Below are 21,568 nucleotides of genomic sequence, written 5' to 3'. Positions count from 1 at the left end.
GTTGCTGACTAATTTCTGGATGCTTCTGCCGAAGGGGAACCGCCTTAGCCTGCAGTGGAATGCACGTGAGGTGTGACAGTAAATGGATACGTTCACATTATATAACAACAAAACAGCTGGTGCCTTTCAGTCCAGTTCAGGCTTATTTTTACAAACGTATATTTTTCTATGGCCTTTTTGTCCACATGCAAACCGTTGTTTTTGTTTTTTTTAGCGCACAGAAAAAAAATGACAACTATTGAGAAACTCTGTCCAGAATGGAGTCATTAGTACTGTACGTTTTTTTCTTTCCACCCTTATTCATTGTTTCCACTGTTATCTTCTTGCATTTCATGTTCACGTCTAGCTGAGCGATGTTATGATTGCCCTTCACTCATTAAAATACAGGGAAGTGGCATTTATTTAGATTTTGCAATTGATTGCCCCCGAAATAAAAGTTGTTGCTATAGCCAAAAGTAATTGACACCCACCTAAAAAGGCTATAATTGCCATTGTCTGTAGATGTCAAAAGATGGCAACATAGCACAACATAAAGTTTATCAACTCATTTAAACTTTGTTCCTTTTTTCAAAATCATATCATATGCAAGCTGTCTTTATTCAAGGTTTTATTTATATGACATATATAAGTGTATTGTGATCATAGTTTGTGGCTTACTTATGGTTTTATCTGAAGTTATACAAAATATTTAGGGGTGTCAGTTACTCATGGTTTGTCTCTTAAAAACGGGGGATTACTGTACAGAATCTGGAGGCGGATGCAACTATTTTGCAGAACCTGTGTGAAAAAGACTTCTTGGTCAGGGGACCTGGTACCTTACTCCCATCAAGGACTGGTCAATGTTCAAATATGGGGTCAACGCTCCACCCATTGCTTTGGCATGGGCTTGGCAGCCCGAGAATGTGTTTTGTGGCAGACAGAAATGTTTTTAAGTGCACTTGACGCGCAAAAAAAATATGTGTTGAATTGATTCAGGTCCACGCTGACAGACTTTGGAGAGCTGACAGGTAGCCCATGCAGGTTTTTGGGAATGAAAGACTTTTGGATTAGTCATAAAAGGACTCAGGCTTGGACAAAACAAAGAGTTCTGGGAGTGAACAGAGTAAAAAGCCATTATTTTTCTTAGAGGGTGGGGGTGGGGCGTGGTGGGGTTAAGGTGACAGAATGGGGATGAAACTGACTCCAACACACCCATCCCCTGACCTACATATGACTCTTGGGAGGGAGAAATCTCCCCACTATTGAGGAAATGTGGTAATAAGTGGAGTGACGCTGCAAAGTAAGGTGGTCCAACAGGTCACATAGCTGAACAAAACTTAGTGACTGACTACCCCCCGCATTACTGTACTGAAACTTCCTTTCAACATACCGAAGAGCGCTACGGAAAAGTCTGCCTTTGTAAAGTTAACAATGCTCAGCTATTAATTTCACAACCCTAATTTCAATGGGGACATTTTATGGAAAACAGCCTCATTAACATTTGTATACAAAAATATTTGGGTCTCTGGCGCGCCGGCCCACGCATCAAGTGTGATATTAAACAACAAAGTGAATCTTTGGTCCCATCTTTGGTAGATAAGCTGGCTGAAGATCCAAAGCCACTTCCAAGGGACGGCCGGACGATGCTGTATGGGAACACTATCAGGCAGAAGCATCCAAATTTCCCAAGTCATAAAGTAAGCATAGCTGCACTGAATTTTGTTGGATTAGCATTGCACAGATTAGCATTTTGTCACGCTATGCTTGCTTGCTCGGCGTGTGGGGGGCCAGTGGCTGGCTAGATGGACAGACAACCAGACAGATGACAAAAGTGACACGACCCAGATTTTCAGTTAAGATGATTTTCTAGCTTCCTTTTACATTATCACCCAACACAGTAAAAATAATAATAAACTATAACAAATTCAAACAAAAAGTCAAATATTCAAGGTTTCTTCCAGCGAAGTAGACACTGTTCCTGACAGGCCTCACACGGGATTTGTTAGATCTCTTGAAATGTAACTATAAGGTGTTATGTGAGACTGTAACGTGTCCTGCTGTGATATGATGTTTCGTCAATTAAAGCAAAACTGAATTCTTACAAATCCCCTTGGCTGCACATTTAAAGATGTGTTTGAAATGCAAATGCATGTGCTTAACTTGCAAACGTGCCTCGCTCCAAGAACCAGCGAGAGATCCGGCGTGTTGCCATGACTGCATTTATACAGTATCTGCATTTACCGACTAGCGTAGTTGAATAGTAATACAGGTATTATGTACCTTTGAAAATTTGACACTTAAATGTGGGTTGTCCAATGGCATGCATGCTGGGCCGAAAATCTAACGAAGACAGAAGAAGACAGAAGATATTTATGGGTGTCCCAAAAAGATGTCCTTATTCTGTGAACTGCCGCATATTGGCGTTCATCATTTGTGATCTAATATAAAAAAAAATGTTTGGTGCCATCTACATGTAATTACAAACCTTTTTGGGAGGGCGTCAATTACACATTGATTTTTGCTATTGGCGGCAGGGCTCTGTCCCTATTTCCCATGAATAGCGGGGGTGCACAGTACTCTGATTTTTTCATTTTATTTCAGGTGCAAATACCCCTAAGTAATTGCAAACGTATGTCAAATTTGGTAGAAATAAATGTTGTCAAAAAGTGCTACTAAAAGTATGAAAACATCACAAAAGACCATTTGTAAGACAGTTTACAGAGATCGACTAAGGAGTTGAATTCCCCTTTTCCCCTCCAGATCTCACACAAAGACATTTTTTTAATGGGGATATCTCAAAGATAAGGTTTACACCGCAAAACCAGCAACAGTCGATGAGATGAAATAAGAAATTGGAAAAAATAGTCCATTTAGCAATCAATCAAGTCAATATAGCAATCATTGTGACAAGCCTAACTCTGTTGTTGAACTTTACACCCAGACCCAACAATTCGTATTCACATCGGTTGATGGTGTGTAATCTTAATGTGTTTTCCCAATGGAGTGGTTCCTGTTCACTCGGTTAACAGCCGAGCGTTTTCAAGGGGAGATCTTGAGTCAATTATCATCCTTCGCCGGCGCTTAAGCTAAATCTAAAACGCGTTTGGTAAATCAATGGTGTCTTCTGTTTATACCTGACCTGTATTTGGTCCACAATGAGCGCTGATGATTTGTCCAAATGAATTACAATTCACACAGCAGATTAAAATCCAGAGCACCTGACAACATCAAACATTCTGAGCTCAATTGGGATTCACGATATGCTAACCGCCTACATGCTAAACCCAAGATGTGCTCAGTAAATTATTCCCATTTACATACAACCAGTAGTTATATCACGGCACTACCGCTAAAGGAGAAAACTTGATCATCTCTTTTGCCAATTGGACTGACACAAGCAAACTGCACCTGGATTTGTCTGGAACCATACCGAGAAAATCTGGTTGATTTGGTCCACACCCCACTTCGATGACTGTATCCAAATGAACCACACCAAGTTCACACAGTAAACTAAATCCAATTTAACCATAATGCGCCACCACAAACCACCTGAGATCAATTTGGTATTTGTTGCTGCTGACTTTACCTACCAAAATAGTGTACAACCGCAAATAGTTACTCATTAACTCGTCTTAATAAATGATAGGTAAAAGAACCACAAGCTCAATATGCATTTCACCATAACTCTGCTACAGGACAACATAACTCTGCTACAGGACAATCCTGATTGGTTCATTTGCCTGTTGGATTGACACGAGCAAACCGTGTCCAGATTTGTTTGGAATATAACAAAATCACTGTCTGATTTGGTCCAAAACACAACCAACTTTGACTACTACGTTTACAACAAAACCAATGAACTGTACCAACTGGGGTTTGATTAACCAAAGGGTTCTTGTGCGAACGTATGCCAATCTTATGGTTGATTTAGGTTTAATTCGCTGGTTGCAGCAATACCATTCCCAGTAGCAACACAAGCCAGCAGAGTGAAGCCGTTTTCACTGGCCGGTTTGAAATAAGGAGCACTTAAGACTTTGCAAACAGCTGTAAATCTGCCACAAGAAGCACAAAAAAGCAAGAGTGCAGCAAGGGACCGTAAAAGTCCTGTACAAGAACAAATGACAGCACTGAACAAAACATAGGCGAGATGGAAGAGAGAGTCACAGACGAGGAAATGCAACTTTTTTGGACTTTCCTCGGGGCAAACAATTACACAAGACTCAGCAGACGAGGCCCCAAAACGGTGCCAGGAGCTGATGATTCTGCGTCGTTTCCTTCCGCTTTGCTAAAAGACTTACAAGCAAGCTTAAACCCAGCGCCAGGTCCTTGAGGACAGACCCAATATATCTTTGGTTGGCTGTCCAAGACCCAACAACGTGAGTAGGAGGCTATAAGAGCTCACGGAGTCCCCGGCAAAGAACATTTACACATAGCGCCTGTTGCGTAATAAACCATGAGTCACTATGATGACTCGAATGCACATTGAATTCATACTAATTTGAATCCCTTGGAATATCTTATAAGAGGGTAATCAAAGTAGGATGCGCTTTTGGTCTAGAGACAACAAATGCTGAGAGAGGCTGTGATCAAAGTGAAAGAATGAAATTGCGAGGGTCGCAAGGCTGAACAATGCATTACGTCATATCGGAGCAACCCCCAGGTAGCGCGAAAACATGCCCCCTACTGAGTGGACGCCGTGTCGGTCTTTTGAGGTCAACAGCAGCATTTTGAAGCCAGAAAATGTTTGAAAAAAGTATCCAAAATAATCGCTATCATTTAATACTCTGCTAACATGCGTCCCGTGACTTGCTTAAGTACATCGACTGTTCTAGCATGCAAATGATCTTTTTACTGTTTTGCGGGATTTGCTTCAGCATGAATAGTTTCAACATGAGGTACAATCACACTTTTCTGCCTTGTTTCTGGCAGGCTATTCTGTACAAACAGCTTTGACATGGAACAGGAGGGTTGGAGGCATCGCTCAATATTTGTACCTTGTGGAACAGGGGGCTGTCGGGATGCTTCACTTGTGTCGTCAAAGCAAGAGTCACTGTCGGAAAAGTATTTTATGCCACACCAAAACGCCAGGGCCTGAGTTGAAAGAGCCTGGGTTTACGACGGAGTAAACTTCGACGTGAGGTCTTAAATGAAGCTAACATGAAGAGTTTGTAATTGCACATTGATGCTACATGATGGCAGCAAAACACTTCAAATGAAGAGGATCTCAAAGCATCAACACCATACTTCTAGAAGGCAAACAATCATAAACCCTGTAAATAAATGACTGCATTTAGTATCGGTCGTTATCACCTTCACATGAGGCACACCAATTGTATTAGCTAGCATACAAGCCTAAAAAATATGCTAGCACAAATTTACGTGACATCGCACATGTGCAAACATAACATTTTTATTATGGCCATCAATTACTCGCTGGTTTTCACCATTAGCCAATAGTGAAAGACCCCAATAATTTGTCACCAGTCTGTGTTTGGTTAGACAAAAGCAATCACGCTTCCACGGAGTAGCAATTCTGCTCCCGTCATCAGTCTGGCTTTCACCTGCCTTACTGCATGCTGGCAACGCAACCTTTATTAACTTGACTAATGTGATGGATGTGCTGGAGGAGCAGCAGCATTGATGTTACTGCTGTCGCATTCAAGCCAAGGTCAACCATCTGTACTCTCAGAACAATGGCGCATTGCTCCCATAGTGTGTCTCTATTGTGGCAAGACAAGGATGTGCTGAATGTGTTGGCCACAGACATAAGGATTGTATTCATATTGTCAAATTGTGACATAGGAACAGAAACAACTGGATGCAACTATATTCAAAGCCCTTGAGTTTCTGTTGAGACTTTCTGTTTGTTTTAAAGGGTTGGCTTTATGGTCCTTTTATTAACTATCCTGAGGTCATAACACTTAGGTTTCACTTAAGACAGTTTAGCCCCGCCCCCTCAGTTATGAAGTCGAGTCTATTTTATTTACATAGCGTCACTTCACAACCAAAGTTATCAAAAGGCACGTTACAAATTCAGCAGGTCAAGAAGATTCACCGTTGACTGTTTTACAATCATTGTTCCTTTAGTATTTGTTAACTTTACAACAGAGAAAAATTGGTGATATTTGATTTTTTTTTGGGCCGGGGGGTGCTTGAATGTCATTTTCTTTATCTAAAAAGAGCAATCGGCAAAAATTGGCAAAAAAAATGGCTGCTTTTAAAAGAGCTAATATTGGCCGATTAAATTGTCCGTCTTATCAATCAACCAGGCCCTGGATTAGAGTTACTAATTGTACTGCTGTCAAGGCTAAGTTAAGTCGATATTACCATCACTATACATTATTGTTATTAATCAATTAAGTCACCAATCATGGGTTGAACTTGCCTAACATTTTTCATCCGAAAAAGACTTTTTGAAGTTTGGGGAAGGCATTTGGCTGTTCGTAGTTCGTAACGCAGGCTCCGTAAAGACGTATTTGGATGACTATGTTGTGGAAGAAAAAGCCCATTCAACACAGTTGGGACAAACTGCTAAAAAATCCCACACACACTCTCCCGCCACCCTTCGGGAAGTCTTCCAAACGCTAAATTTTCCCTTCCCTTGTTGTGTGGAGGGCACACATGCCCGTTGTGCAATATTTGCCGGCTCGGTGCTGTTGTCAAGCGAACCTTCAAGCCCATCAATGGAGGCCTGTGCATGTGCGGGCTTCCGGGGGTGCGTGAATGAATTGGGCTGTGACTAAGAAGACAACAATGTGACACAGTGAGCGCGCACACCCCCCTGCAAGATGGAGGAAATGCAAATCGGGACTTTGCTTCTTCCCCTTTAACTTCCCTGCCTGGGACTCCCGAAGACACAGCATGACGTCCATCTCCAGAGGGGAGGCTCTAAATTCCTTGGATTTTGTTGTGCACTAAACACATTTGGGTTTCAGATCAAAATATGGATGATACAAAAGTTTAGAAACTTAGCTTTTATTTCATGGTATTTACATCTAGATGTGTTAAACATCTAGATGTAAATTCCTTCTGTTTGAAGCCACCCACTTTTCAAGCGAGCAAAAGTATTGGAACATGTGACTCCATGGGTGTTTCTAGTTACTCAGGTGTTGCCTTATAGACTGACTGCTTAAAACATTAGATAGTGCTTGCTTTTGGCTTTGGGTTTCGTGTGTGAAAACTGCATTTGCTGTTTCGCAAACATGAAGACTAGAGAGAAAAGCAAACCATTTTGAAGGGGGAGAGAAGAGGGAAAATCCAACAGAGCTATTGCACAAACAAACATCAGGCGCATACTTTCGAATATATATATATATATATGAATTTGGCCAAATTTGGACATTTGCTAGACATGCATGTTTGGTTCAGATTTGTGTCTTGTGATTAGCTGGCAACCGGTCCAGGGTGTACCCCGCCTCTCGTCCAGAGAAGATGAATGGATGAACAAGAAGGGACGTCTCCTAGTAGTGCACGAAAGACGCCCAGAAATATTCAATCTCATCCTTCCTGGGAGTCTCTCTCATGGGTGGGACGTTACCCCCAAAACAAGGCCCTTGGACCCCAAGTACCCACCAGCCAGCACTACTCCCTCCCCCATCAATCATTCCCCCGTCCCTTGAACAGAGCTGCTGCCTCTGCAAAATGCAAACAAACAAAAAAAAGAAGAAGAAGGAGAAGAAAGGGCTCACCTCTGCGTCCTAAGACTTGCTTTAATCCTGGTAAAGTCCCATCAAAATGCCCGTTTTCATCATTGGAGGATCCTTGCTTGGTGTCCTGTTGGCAAGTTCACCAGGTTCGGACGCCACCTTCGCTAGCCGGCTACGCTTGTGCGTCGTCGCGCCTCTCTCTGCCAAGACCTCGCCGCCTTTTCAGCAGTGCTTTCCCCCCCGCTTCCATCCCTTTCTGTCCTTTCTTCGCTTCTTCTCCCTCCTCCCACCGTCCGCGACCCCGCGCTGTTGCCCAGACAGCCGCACAACAGCTCGGAGACCGAGGGAGAGCTCTTACGCGACGCCGGCCAATAGCGAGGCAGGCGGAAGGTAAGTGATTGACCAATGGGAGGGGTCGTGGTGGAAGTTTGGACCAATTACGGGAGAGGTTGAGGGGCAAAAATAGGCGGGTGGAAAGGAATTAAAACCAAACTGAGTAGGCGACCACTTCCGGGTTTCGCTTCACTTTTTGTGCAGTCAAGGCACGTTTAACGAAGTTGTTTTTTCGGGTAGTTAATTAAATTAAATCACAGAGAAACGAAAGTGGCGTTAGGATTTTATTACTTGCGTTGATACCACGTTGTTATAGTACTCGTATAATTGTGTCGAAACGTTTGTACGTTTACGTACATTTTGTGACTGGCGTAACGATATATTTAGCAATTACATTATACCATAGTTATTTTAAAAAGTGCCCTTGCATCCCTGTGTTATGTATTATTGTTCTTAAGAGAGAATAATGATGACATAATAATTATTATTATACAGTACAAACATTAAAGCAGCTCATGAAAATAAATAGTTACCTATGTTAATTATGTATTGAAATCATCATGCCATGCAGTTTGGATGAAATAGCAATACAGTTTTATGGTATATAATAATAATGTAAAAATAATATACAGACAAGTAATAATACAAAGAAGTAATATAATAAATTACACGTGCCTATAATAACACAGCAGTAGAAATAATCTCAGCATTAACGGTATGTTAATCATCTAAATTAAATACATTTTTATTGTTGTTTTATTATTATAAATTTACACCATTGTTTTGTTGTTCTCTTCCAAATCTCACAAAACATAATAGACCTAAACCAGAAGTTCCTTGGGGAATTTTTGCAAATGTCTGACTTCAGTGGTAGTACAATTACTCATCTAATTGAATAAAATGTCACATTTTTTTCAGGTCGTGAAGCCAACAAGAAACATTAACGTGTCATCTGAAGATTTATTAAAACACAATGAAACAAATCCACAGTACAAATCAAAAGATGACCGTTCACTTGGTCGTCCAGTTGCATGACAGCACAAGTCCGAAGAAGAACGTGCGTGTGCGTCTTGGGACGCCCCACGAGCCCCAAAGTGAACCGCCATAGAAAAAGCTTCAGAAGCTGTGCATTCACTGCAACAAAAGGTGCCTCGTCAAGGTCTTTTTTTCCTTCCATTTTTTCGAGCTTTTGAAGCCATGTTCATTAGAAGCATATACATACGCAATATTTATAATATTAGACTGAAGTCTTGGTTTGTTTGTTTGTTTAGTAGACAGTACATTCATCCCGACTCCAGTTTGATTGCATGTAACCAGAATATGTTGTCGCTGACGTCCCCTCGAGGTCACGGCGCGGCGGACATTCTTTTTTGTTTGTTTGTTTGTTTGTTTGAATTTTGACACTTTATTTACACCTTTCTGAGGTTTCGTCTGCAACACGAGTCGTTTGCGACAACAAAAACAACATAGTGCAAAAAAAAAAAAAAAAAATCCAAATACAGTTTCCATGAGGTAAATAGTATGCTTGGGGGGATATGGGGATGTTCTTACACTTCCATATCAGGACAATGATACCAGAAGGTCACCTCACTGGACCTTCCACCGCAATCATCTCACAGAGCTAGGACATTATTTCAATTCTTGAATACCGCGTTACCCATTGTGGAACCAAACCATAAAATCGTGAGTCATAGAAATTGTAGACCAAAACTGAGTATCATATTAAGGTTTCAAGACAGGATTAGGGTTTCAAGTCTTTACAGTACAACAGATTTCATCTTGATTTGACAAACTGACACAAAACCATGAAATGAGGACCCAATGCTAAAACTGAGCATTGATGACCCCACTGAACTCTTAAAACCACCCTGTTTGGGGTTTCAAAAAACGGATAGGGTCTGAAATTATGGTTTTGAGACAGGGTTAGGGCGTCAAGTTAAGGTTCCAAGAGTTTCGGGAAAAAACGAGCTTTGATGGTGGTCCCATCGCGGTCCTAAAACCACCTGTGTTAGTCCTTCCAAACCAGGATTACGGTTTCAAATTAAGGAGTCTTAAAACAGGGTTAGGGTTAGTGTAAAATTTGGGTTTCAAGACATTGGTAGGGTTTCCAGACTTTAAAATAGATAGCATGCATGATTTGACACAAAACCACAAAAGGTTAAAATTGCTCATGGAGGAATGAGCCACAAACGTCACTTTGGTGGTCCCATTACTGTCATAAAACTGCCTGTGTTAGGGTTTCAAATAAGGGGTTAGGGTTTCAAGACAGTGTTAGGGTTCGCAGGTGAAGTTGAAACAAAACGATGAAATGGTCGTGGAGGACTGAGGCAAGCACAAAACTGTGCTTTGATGGTCCCATCTCTGTCTTAAAACCAGCTGGCTTCCAAATTAGGGTTTCAAAACAGGGTTTCCAGTTAGGGTTTCAAGCCTATAAAACAGACAGCATTCTTGATTTGAAATAAAACCACAAACAAAAATCTTCCTGGAGGACTGAGGACAAAACACCTTTGATGGTCCCACCACAGTCTTAAAACAATCAAAACAAAAGCAAAAGGCATCTTTTGTGCAGGGGGGGATCAGTATAAATATCAAGAAAAATCCTTACGATTCTTATAATACCAGTCCCACAAATGAAGGCAAATCAATCAGTTCCAACGAAGGGCCACATGCACCCCCCCAGCCCTCGGATCCCAACCCCCGTCTTTATAGTGCAGCCAACATTCAAAACAGAAACAATCACAAGTATCGTACTCACAAAACACGCTGCAATGCATCAAAAGTCCTGCAGGTGTCACCAATGAGACGATCCGCGTGAGGTAAAGACCGTCGCAACCAGCGGGTGGCGCACTTCCAGACATTTACTGCATCCATGAAGAGTCTTTCAAAAAGAATCAACACTAGGTGAATGACAACAACACATAAAGCAAAACCGCGCTCGAATGTCCACTGAAAGAAAGGGCGGGAAAAAAATCACATTTTACCTCAGTCCTGACATCTTGTCGGAGGTTTTTCAGTCAAAATATCAAGTTGAAAAACCTCTGCAAAGGTAAAAGTGCAATTCTTCAGATTCAATACGTCTGCAAATGAAAAGGAAACCCAAAAAAACAAAAGGTGGAGGACGCGGCCCGGGAGAGAATGCGTCTCAGTCCTCAATGCAGATGACGTCGTTGGCTTTGCCGGACTTCAGATCGGGCGTGGCCGCATCTCGCAGAGACTCGAAGGCCTTCTTGTCCAGGTGGCTGCTAGGTGGACCGTTGGACACTGAAAAACGTTCCAAAGATTCATATCAAATGGACCGCAAGAAAAACCCCAAACCAAAAAATGAAATGGGAACAACCACCACTAAGCTTAGCAAGTTGAACTATTTCATTTTTTTTTTTTTTTATGACAAGTAACTACGAGAAAATGTTTCTGAAAGGATTACCTTGTTTGCTGTTTTGAGATCTTTACATGGTTTGGTCATTCCAAATCTGTATTGGTTTATACACTTAGGTTAGTTGGTACACAAAATCAAAATCACTAGAAATCTTCCACAATTAGTTGTCAAGGTCATTTCGGTAGCTTGAGTTGCTATTCAAAATCAAGAGGACTATTCCAGATAGGTTTTGACTCTTGTCAATGTCATTGAGGTACCTCAACAGGACTCTTAGGCAAAGGTTTTTACTGTGGTTCAGCTCATTGTGTTACCTTGTACAGTGTTCCGAAATCAATAGGACTTTTCGATACAGGTTTTTACTGTTGCCAAGATTATTTGAGTACCTTGTGTTGTCATTTAAAAACAATAGGCCTCTTCCACACCGGTGTTTACACTTGTCAAGGACATTTGCGCACCTTTCCGTGACCGGTCTAAATCTGTGCAGGGGCAGGCTAGACTTTGTTTTGGTATTTTTGCAGATGCACACCACTCGAAGCGTCCCCTCTCATTGCCTTTAAAATGGGCACACGAGAGGCGCAGTCATTGACATGGCAGAAGCCAACACTGATTTGCTGATTTGCGGAGTCTATCCAGGAGGTCGAAGCGCGCAAAGTGCGTTTATAAGGAAATGGAAGCATACCCCCGCGAGCGGATGATGCAAAGTTAGCCAGGGAGATCAAAGATCTGTGTGTGGGCCACCAACCAGAACCCCCTGCCTCCCCCTCCATAGTTGTGTTGCGGCAAGTGGGATGTTTTTTTTTTTTTTAATTCTAAATCAATAAGGTTGGAGTTGCTCTTACTCACCACTGACGTATGGCCCCAGAGGCATCTGACTGTAATTGACCATGGGCTGTCCCCCGGGTCCCCTGAACGCACCCCCAAACGTGCCTCCGTATAGCTGGGAGCATGTGAAGCCTCCCTGGCTGAAAGTCTGATACAAAAAAAAAAAAAATGCTAGACTCGCTTTCTGTATGAAGTATAAAATCTCCATCCACATACCTGCTGCGGCGGAGGTTCGCCACCTCGGCTGGTGAGGCGGCTCAGGATGCTGCGCTCGGACATCTGCAGGCGGGCCGACACGGGCGGGATGCGGGACAACATGTTGGGCAGCCGCGTCACGTCGGCTTTCATGTCGCTAAGGAGCTCCTCCAGCTGGTTCAGCACTGCGCATGCACACACATACACGGTGATCTCAAATCATCTTTCCCCATTAAAATGAATGGAAATGCTGTTAATCCGTTACAGCCTCCACCAAAAATAAAATGACATGAAAAAATGTGTCATTTCATTTCATGTAAGACCTTGTCAGTTCAGTCCCGTCAGAGTTTAGCTTCTCGCATATATATAAAACAATAAAAAAAATGCTATTATGGATGCGGAGGATGACCTTTGTGCAGCACGGCGTTGGCCGGCTTGTTCCCGCCAAGGGACTCTTTGGACAGGTGCTGGTGGGACTCGGCCAGACACTCCACCTCGGTGAAGCGCGTGTTGAGAGCCATGGCAGGGTGCCCGGGGTCCTGGCTCATGTTGAGGTAGGCGGCGCGCCGAAGCTGCTCCTCGATCACCAGCGCTTGCTCCAGCAACTGCGCCCACAGCAAGACATACAACTTAGCTCACGTTTACAAATGAGAAGTTCGAACAAACGATAGTTAAGATTCCAAACCTAGGTTACAGTTTCAAACAAAGGTTTGTTTTAAGACAACAACTTTTAACTCAGGGTCTGCATTTCAAACTGCGGTTAAGGTTCCAGCCAGGGTTAGTGTTACAAGCAAAGGTTAGGGTTTCAAACAAAGGATAGGGTTTCAAGGCAATGTTTCAAAGGGGTTAAGATTTCAAATTAGGATTTCAAAATGGAGGAGGGTTTCAAATTATGGTTTGAGACCAAGATTATACCCTTAAAACTGCTTGGCTAAAAATATCCCAGTTTGGGTTCAAAATAACCCAATTGCGGTTACTTTTAGCTCAACAGTTTTAGGGGTGTAGTGTTTGAAAGGTTTGAGTATTATGCTACCAAATTAAGGTTTCAAATTAGGGTCCTGGTTTAAACTTAGGTTTTGAGTGGCGAGCCCTGGCAACCGCTGCCCGCTACCACCACCGCTTCCCTCTGTCAGTGCATCCCCCACTGACCTTGAATCGCCGCGCCAGGAATTTGTTCTTCATCTCCAGGTAGTTGCCCTTGTGCATCTCGGTTTTGAAGGGCTCGTTGAGAATGGCGTAGCGCGGGTCGTTCTGGATGTCTTGCCAGCGCGCGTAGCCGTGCCTGCGCTCCGGTCAAGGGGGCACACACGTATCCCATATCCCGCAAAAGCCCAAAAGTCGACTTGAAAGGAAAGGATACGTGACGATGCCCGCCAGCAGCCAGTAGTCATGGCGACGGTGCCAGATGTCGGCCATCTTGCCGGACGACAGCGCCGCTCGCTCCTCCGTCTGCCACAGCGTGTGTAACTCTGAGACGAGAACACATCGATTGGAGCCGTTTTGAGATTCGGTATTAGCATGCGACATAAGTGCGGCTGCTTTGGACTGCTTGTTTTCATGTTCAGAAGAGGAAGGACAGTGGAACCCCGCTATTTGCAGGGGATCGTGACCGGGTGAGCCCACGAATAGTGAAAAGACGTGTCTGGTTGACACACGGTGCAATGCATTCAAAGAAAAAAAATAAAATCAATGGAACATACAAAATTCAACCCTTTCAACAAAAAGTCAGGGGACACAACACGCACACACACAAATAATGTAACTGAAAAAATATTTGCTAATATGCGAATCCAAGGGTTCACTGTATATACAAGGGTTAGGGTTTTCCGTCACGGTTTCAAGCCCTGTTTAGGGTTTTAAGCCTCTCTTAAGGATTCAAAATAGAGTTTAAAGCGTGGGTTAAGGTTTCAAAATAGGGTTTCAAGATTGGGTTAAGGTTTCAAAACAGGGTTTCAAGCATGGATTAGTATTTAATATTGGTGTTTCAAGCCTTGGTTTGGGTTTCAATTTAGAATTTAAAGATTTGGGGTTTAAGGAAGCGTTAGGGTTTCAAAACAGGACTAGAGTTTCAAATTAGGGTTTCATAGCTTTTTTAAGGTTTCGAGCCTGTGTTAGGATTTAAAATGAGGGTTTCAAGACTATGTAAGGAATTCAAATTAGGGTTTCAAGCCTGGGTTAGGGTTTCAAATGAGAGTTTCAAGCCTTGGTTAGGGTTTGAAGACAAGATGAGGGTTTTCAATTGATGGTGCAGAGTCATCATTTGGGTTTGAAATCTCTTTCACTTGCTGCACTTGTCTGCAGTGATGCAACGATGCCTCCAATTCAAACCAGTGCTCGGTCACCTGTGAAGCCTCCATCAGCGATATTGAACATGAACTTGGTTTTGAATCCATTCTTGTCCTCCTTCCTGGCGTCTTCGACTTCATCCGGCGTGTCTTTGTCGCCATTCAGGCGAGCGTCCGCGGCGGCGTCCTCATTTTTCACCTCATCTGCACCGACAACACACAGCACATCACTCGAGGTTCTCACACTTTTTGGTATCAATCAAGCCGTAGGCCTAAATGTTATGCAACAAAAAGTTGTACTTTTAATCGAGAAATAAATTAGCAGTCTTCACACGAACAAAGATGCAACTTAATAAACTTGGATTTTTACAAGATAAAGTTGTAAGATAATGATATTAAAGTTCATACGAGGACAGAAAGTCATATTTGAACAAGGGAATTTCCAAAACACAACATTATTCTCATAATAGTTGACATTTTTTTATGGAAATGAGGTCTTTAATCTCTTCAGAATAGGACTATATACTTGAAAAATCTGTTGTGCTCTGTTTTGTACTCAATTTGGCTTTATTCCTGAATGAATAGACCTTAATAAAATTAATTAATAAAAAAAATATATATTCCTGTACTGCTACATCTTTTGTACTTTATTCCAGTGATAATACAGTGCAACTTTATTTTGGGGGAAAAAAAAGGAAAATTATGAGTGTAATAAAGCACCTTGTGTTTTCAAAATAAATGAATAAATAAATATGGCTTTATTCTTGTAAAAAATGGTTTTGTCTTTTAAAAAATGTGGGCTTTTGTTCCTGTAATAAAAAAAAAAATTTAAATTAAAAAATGAGAAAAAAGGAGTTTCTGTATTAAAATGCCTTGGGGTGTCAATTTTTTTTTAAACTTGAGCTTTAATTTGGCCTAAAAAAACGCATGGCATCCCAACCTGCTTTGCTCTCCTTCTCCTCGCTGTCTCTTCCCTCGGGAGGCTTCTCCGGCTCTTTGGGCTGACTCTCACTTTTAGGCGAGTCCTGACCGGTCGCCCTCTCTGCCTGTTTGTCCTCCTTGTCGTCTCCTCCCGTTTTCTCCTCGGAGGCCGCCTTGCTCTCGTCACAGTCGGCCGCTTCCTTCTCCTTGCGCCGGGGCACCTCCTCCTCCTCCTCTTCATGTGCATGCGTAGGCTCTGGACAGGTCTGTAAATATGTGACAACAAGGCAAACAAATGAGGGTGTAACATTTGGAAAGAAGTTGGAATGATACAAAGAAGAAAAAGGACGCACTTCCTGTTCTGACTGTTTCTTGCCATCTTGCTCGGCTGCGTCCTTATCATCAGCGGGAGCATCACTCTTCTCTACAAAAGCACAAAAGAAACTTGATAAGGAGTGATATTTGCCGCATTTAAGGACCCTGGGAAATGAGACAATCCAGCCACTGTCAGCAGTCCTGCCAATAAACTTGATCTGCTTTGGTAACCGCCCATTTGGATATCAAGTGAAATGTTAAGGGGGCTGTGGCCTCCAGGGGGCCCCATAAAAGCGTTCAAAAAATAATAATACACCGTCAATATAATTATAACAACAACCTTTTTGAGGGAGGATATAGTGATATGTATATAAAAATAAATATTTATTACATAACTATATCAATTGAATAATATACAAAATACAATGTAATGTAAAGTAAAATAAAGTTAAAAAAAATATATATATTTTTTTTTTTAAATATCGTTTGTGCTCATTTTTGCTGACCTGGCGGGTTGGGGGTCCCAGGCTGTGTGGCAACCGGGCTGGCCTGCAGTGGGGTGTTGGGGTCTGACGAGACACTCTCGGTGAGTTTCTTCAGCTCCATGCCAATGGGGATCAGGTCCGGCGAGCTCAGCTTTCCGTTAACGTGCTCAAATTCTTGTACCTGCCATCCACATACAGGCAAACAATCGTTCATACGCACAGCCACATGCTAGAGAACTGTACCTTATAAAAACATAGAATAATAATAACATAATTAAATAGAATGTAAAGAATTAATCAATTAATAACGATTAAAGTTTGCACAGGCCTCCTTCTGGTGTGCGCATCTTGGCCATGTGAGCGTGAGAAAGGGAAAAGCAAGGGTGGATTCCGCATTTACCTTTTTCCTGACCAGCGACATGACTCCGATCCTAGTGAGCACGTGCTGTCGTGACAGTCCTTCGCGTGGGACACCGTCCGCAAACGTCTCGGCCCCGTCGGCGCCCGGCTCGCACAGGTGTCTCATGAACAGAGACACGTAGGCCCTGGTCACATCACAATCACAATGACGATGGGTAGTCATTTTTAAAGAAAAAAAAAAAGTGAGAACACACTTCAGATGAAGACATAAGGGGGAAAAATCATTTGCCAGATTATCAAATGCAGAAATCTTTACTCAGTGCTCCTTCTATTCTAATAAATGGACTCAATGCACAATGCCAGGTATACGATCCAAATTAAAGTAATTTGGACCCGATGTTAATTTCCCCATAAGAAAAACATCTTAACATTTTTTTTATCACTGGTGTTGAATATTACCACGCTACTGGTATTTTTTTTTTTTTGTGACACTTTACAGTATTTATTCAATGTTTTAATATGTATTCATTATCATTATTTACATTATAACATAATACATATACAGAATAAAGAAAATCGTATGGGCAAAATGGCATTTTTGTATTTTATAAATGTATACAATCAAAGACATTGAAAATACAATACAAAATAAAAAAGATGCTAGTTTTGTTAGCCCCACTATGGTATTTTGCATTTTGTGCTAGCATTAAGCTACCAGACTTTCAAATGACAATACTAGATGGTTTGTTTAAATGCAAATTCTCTTCGTTTATGTTTTGTTTCACAGTAAAACTGTTTGAGGCAAGCAATCAAAAAAGTATACATACATATCAAATACATTAATAACTAATCACGGTGAAATGTCCCAAAAAATATATAACAGGTAGCGAACTATAGCTTTCTTTTCACTGTAATGCATTAAATGATGTATTTTATGATGTGTTTGGTTTTCTGTGATCAACTAGATTTCTAAATTACGGTTCACATGGAAGAATTATCGGCCCAATTTTAGCACAGAATCTCTCCTCCAGACAATATGAGAATATCCGTGAATGGTTCGTGTGTGATGTGGTGATCTTGCCGTGTGGCTGCACACCACACACGGTATGTTCAAAACTGTAATACGCGTGATTTTTTTTCTCGACACTCAGTTTGGAAGTCGGCCGTGTGAACCAGGCTTTAGTAATTTACATGCTGCATTGCTCCCTTGTCTTAAAGTGTGTGTTTCACTTGAGTCCTAGTGCGAATTATCAAACAACTCCAAAATGGAGTGTCACCTGAACTCGCGCTCGCTCTTCCCTCTCAGGTCTCGCACAATCCAGTGGGAAGTGAAGGCGTCCTGTGGGGGCATTCCCCAGCGCATGATGGCGTTCAAGAAGGCTTTCCTCTGACGGGCGTTGAAGCCAAGAACCTGAAGAGCAACGTGTGTTCCACGTCACACACACACACACACACACACACACAAAATGCAGTGAAAAAGTATTTGACCCTCTCCTCAACTCATGTGTTACGCTGACCGCTGATCTAACAACAAAACGGTGGACTACTGTCTCATCACACGCCCAAAAATTTGCTGGAATAACAAAAATAAAAGCAAAGAAATAAGGTATATATAACATTTTAATATAGGGCCATACATGTTTGTTCCTGCCCCTTTATTAAATATAATTACTTATTAAATATAATTATTTTAAAATTAGCTTTAAAAGTCATGTTCATATGATAAATAGGGAAAAAAAATCCCAAAAGAGAAAAGGGGCAAATACTTTTGTACATTTGTGACACTCTGCGGTCCCGTCACAGTTTTTACCTCGATGCTGCCGCCGACTCGGGCCAGCAAGGGGGGCAGGGGCTTGTCTTTGTCGTTCCTCAGATGGCGGCGAGAATGTCTCCGCCCACCTGCCACAAACAAAAACAGTCTGTTAAATCTAAATGATCAAATACATTTATTGATTTGCATTTCAGTAACCCCCGCCTGGTGATTCGATATATTATATATTATATCGTTTTTTTCTGTGGAACATCTTTTTATGACATTGTTGTCACCTAATAGGAAAGTCGTAATTGGTGTCAAGGAAGTTTGTTGAAGTGATCCACCATGTCAGAGAGGAGACAAGTTTAGCCTGGGTTGTTAGCAGATGTTATCGAGAGTCTTTGCAGCATGTTAAAGTAATGTTATAAAACGAGGTTGAAATTATATTGACGTGTTTTGGATGATAGTTTGTGATGGCATATTTATGGTTCGAGCTAAATATTATCGGCAATTCTAATCATTTTTAGGCGTGCGTTCATTGCTCACGGTTTTTGACCATTTGTGGCAGGGCGTGGTCTCTCGCCACCATGAATAGTGGTTTATTTTGAAACAATAACCCTGGTCTGAAACCCTATCGGTATTGGACGGCGATTACTGTATTGTGTTGTACACTCACCAGACACTTTATTAGGTACACCTACAACTGATCAAATGAGGTAAAATGCTTGCGTCGACCCTTTGCAGGTGTCCATAATGAAGTGTCCCTAATAAAAGGAGCGGCATACCTTCCGGCCTCTCCTCGAAATCTTCGTCCTCGTCCTCGGACCCCACCGAGTACTCCGACTGGTTGTCTGAAACATCATCCTGCCACTCTGAGCACCACACATCAGAGACAACACAGTACATTGCTTCCGTCGGATGCCACCTGGGGGGGCGTCACGCCAGCCAGCTCAGCAAGCGCGCCCTGGCTTTTTAGCAACTCGGAGAGAGTGCTCTCCAAAAAGGTTGAACCTCTCGTGCTCGCTGAGCACTTGGGGAGAGTTTTAATAGCAGAACGAGTGCACTTTAAAGATCACAGTCGTGGAGGTCAAAAGCTGCAATTGAGATTTGTAAAGCTGAGAGGACTGGATAAACATGCTCGCTCACTGGATTCTGCACTGAGGTTTTGATGTGGAAGCCAATTAAAATGTCTTCAATGTGAAACTCCAAGAGTGCAAAAGCTAAGCTGGACTCTTTTAAGATAATATGTACAGCATGTATGTAATGTCATATAAAGGACAGCGCGCCTTCCACGTGGCATCAAACAACAGGACCACAAATACAGACTTGAAACACAAGCATGCCAAATTCATTTGTGGAATAATTTTGTAGAGACAGTGGAACCATCGAGTGGAATACAATCCGCTCCAATGTGAGGCCATCAGCATTTGACAGCTTCGACTTTGCAGTTTTCTTAGCATATCATTTCCCTTACCAACTGACATTGGAGCAGTGTTGCGAAATTGAAGTTTTTCTGTCACCACCTGCAGTTCAGTGCCAGTTTGACAAGCTTTATGACAGTCGCACTGCTCCAAAGCGTAGGACAAGTTATACTATCCAGGACATGTATCTTGAAATAGGATCTGTTCTTGAAAAAAAAACATACAGCAAAAGCCTGCCACTACCACCACTCATGAAAACATTGAAATCCTTGAAAAAAAAAAATTTCAAAAACGAATAAAAAAATAAAATGAAGAATTTTTGAAAAAATAAAAACAAATGAAAATGAACAAACCTGCTCTAAAAACTAATTAAAATCAAATGATTAAAAAAAACAAAATGTGATGAAAAATGCTAAACTATTATAACACTGGTGTGGAAAGAAGCTAACAGCTAATGCCACAGAAATGTCGTATTTCAAAACAATTTGTCCCATCACAAAAAATAGAAATAGACATTTTGAAATGTATTTTATATTTTTACTTATGACTATTTATTAGTATTTACAAACTTACAAATTATTTTTCGATATGAATTAGGTAATTTAATCATTTCAATATTTTATTATTTTTTTAATCCATTTTTAATGTAATATTTACTTCGTTTTTATTGACAGTGTATATATTTGTTTCCTTTAACTGTCATGCAAATGTAAAAATAAAAATAAGTTAAACATGTTTTTTTACAACATTATCTTCTATCTATTTTCATTTTCTTTAATATTGGTTGTTACTTTAATTAATTGTTTGCATGATGACCACATCTTTTTTTTTTCTTCCTCCACTCCCAAGTGGTGCAACATTTTGGGGCTTTTCCTATTGTAAAGTTCCACTGTAAACGTACAAAATGTCCTCCATCCTGCACATTGCTCAGGGTCACCACCATTAAAGATTAACACGGGCGCTAACCAAAACGGTAGATAAAACGTCGGCCTTGGTTGGCGGCGCCTACCTTGATCCTCCTGGGTGGTGTCGTTGTAGTTGACTTGTTTGCGGATGCGCTTGCCCTTGCCCAGGTTGCGGGCCAGATCCTCCTGCTGCTGCTCATAGTGGTGGCGCAGGAGCTTCTCCCAGTAGTCCGGGTCCACGTTTTCCTCCTGTTTGATGATCTCGCGCTCCACCTCCTCCTGCTCACAAACGCACACACACACACACACATCATGCCAAAGGTCTAAGCTAAGCTAACGTAGAGGACTGCATCTTTACTCAGTGCTTGTCAAGGAAAACGGACTCAAACACACAATAAACATTTGAAAAAAAACAACATTTTCTGCGCCCCGACAAATTGTCCTTCCTCACCTCTCCATCCTCTTCTTTGACCACGTACTGGGCCACCTTGAAGGAGCTGAGGTATTCGTTCATGTTCTGGATCTCCGTGTCTTCCGTGGCGTCCTGGCTGCGGTCCAGCAGCTTGGAGATGGCGTCGTCATCGTAGTGGATCACGTTGCCCTCCTCGCCGTCCTTGTTGTCACCTGATGATGACAGAGGGGCAGAATGAAACGTTTCAATAAAATTACTGGGGTAAAAAATAGTTAGCATCTTTGTATTTATTACTGTGCTTGTATTTCCTGCAGTTAGGGTTAGTAACAATCAACAACAACAAAAACTAACAAGTACGCT

The 21,568-nt window shown here is 41.8% G+C and overlaps 2 protein-coding genes across 8 annotated transcripts in view; both read right to left on the bottom strand.

Moving 5' to 3' along the window:
• Nucleotides 1–7,987, bottom strand: part of arhgef10la (Rho guanine nucleotide exchange factor (GEF) 10-like a) — a 109,030-nt gene extending 101,043 nt beyond the window's left edge. For both annotated transcript variants that reach the window (XM_086040691.1, XM_086040692.1), the window contains exon 1: nt 7,668–7,987. The gene's annotated coding sequence lies outside the window, so the exon portion shown is untranslated. The remainder of the gene's footprint in view (nt 1–7,667) is intronic.
• Nucleotides 7,988–8,898: 911 nt separating this feature from the next.
• chd5 (chromodomain helicase DNA binding protein 5) overlaps nt 8,899–21,568 on the bottom strand; it is a 34,298-nt gene continuing 21,628 nt past the window's right edge. Inside the window, exons 24-41 of one of the 6 annotated variants that reach the window (XR_015088103.1) lie at nt 21,248–21,420; nt 20,901–21,075; nt 19,256–19,342; nt 18,528–18,616; nt 17,995–18,128; nt 16,758–16,902; nt 16,379–16,538; nt 15,911–15,981; nt 15,577–15,823; nt 14,694–14,840; nt 13,712–13,820; nt 13,501–13,633; nt 12,761–12,956; nt 12,373–12,536; nt 12,178–12,304; nt 10,940–11,219; nt 10,714–10,836; nt 8,899–10,386 (exon numbers count right to left, since the gene is read on the bottom strand). Coding sequence is in view for 3 of the 6 variants with exons in the window: in XM_086040357.1 (XP_085896483.1) it covers nt 11,101–11,219; nt 12,178–12,304; nt 12,373–12,536; nt 12,761–12,956; nt 13,501–13,633; nt 13,712–13,820; nt 14,694–14,840; nt 15,577–15,823; nt 15,911–15,981; nt 16,379–16,538; nt 16,758–16,902; nt 17,995–18,128; nt 18,528–18,616; nt 19,256–19,342; nt 20,901–21,075; nt 21,248–21,420 (2,276 nt within the window). In the remaining 3 variants the exon portion in view is untranslated. Of the gene's footprint in view, nt 11,220–11,382; nt 11,429–12,177; nt 12,305–12,372; nt 12,537–12,760; nt 12,957–13,500; nt 13,634–13,711; nt 13,821–14,693; nt 14,841–15,576; nt 15,824–15,910; nt 15,982–16,378; nt 16,539–16,757; nt 16,903–17,994; nt 18,129–18,527; nt 18,617–19,255; nt 19,343–20,900; nt 21,076–21,247; nt 21,421–21,568 lie in introns of all 6 variants that reach the window. The other 5 variants (XR_015088102.1, XR_015088101.1, XM_086040359.1 and 2 more) reach the window with 5 other exon arrangements.

This window comes from Filicampus tigris, chromosome 9 (genome assembly GCF_054856515.1).
Source record: "Filicampus tigris isolate MCC_2025a chromosome 9, RoL_Ftig_1.0, whole genome shotgun sequence".
NCBI classification, from domain to species: Eukaryota; Metazoa; Chordata; class Actinopteri; order Syngnathiformes; family Syngnathidae; genus Filicampus; species Filicampus tigris.
The sequence above is the reverse complement of the archived record's forward strand: the minus strand, read 5'-3'. Positions and strand labels throughout refer to the sequence as shown.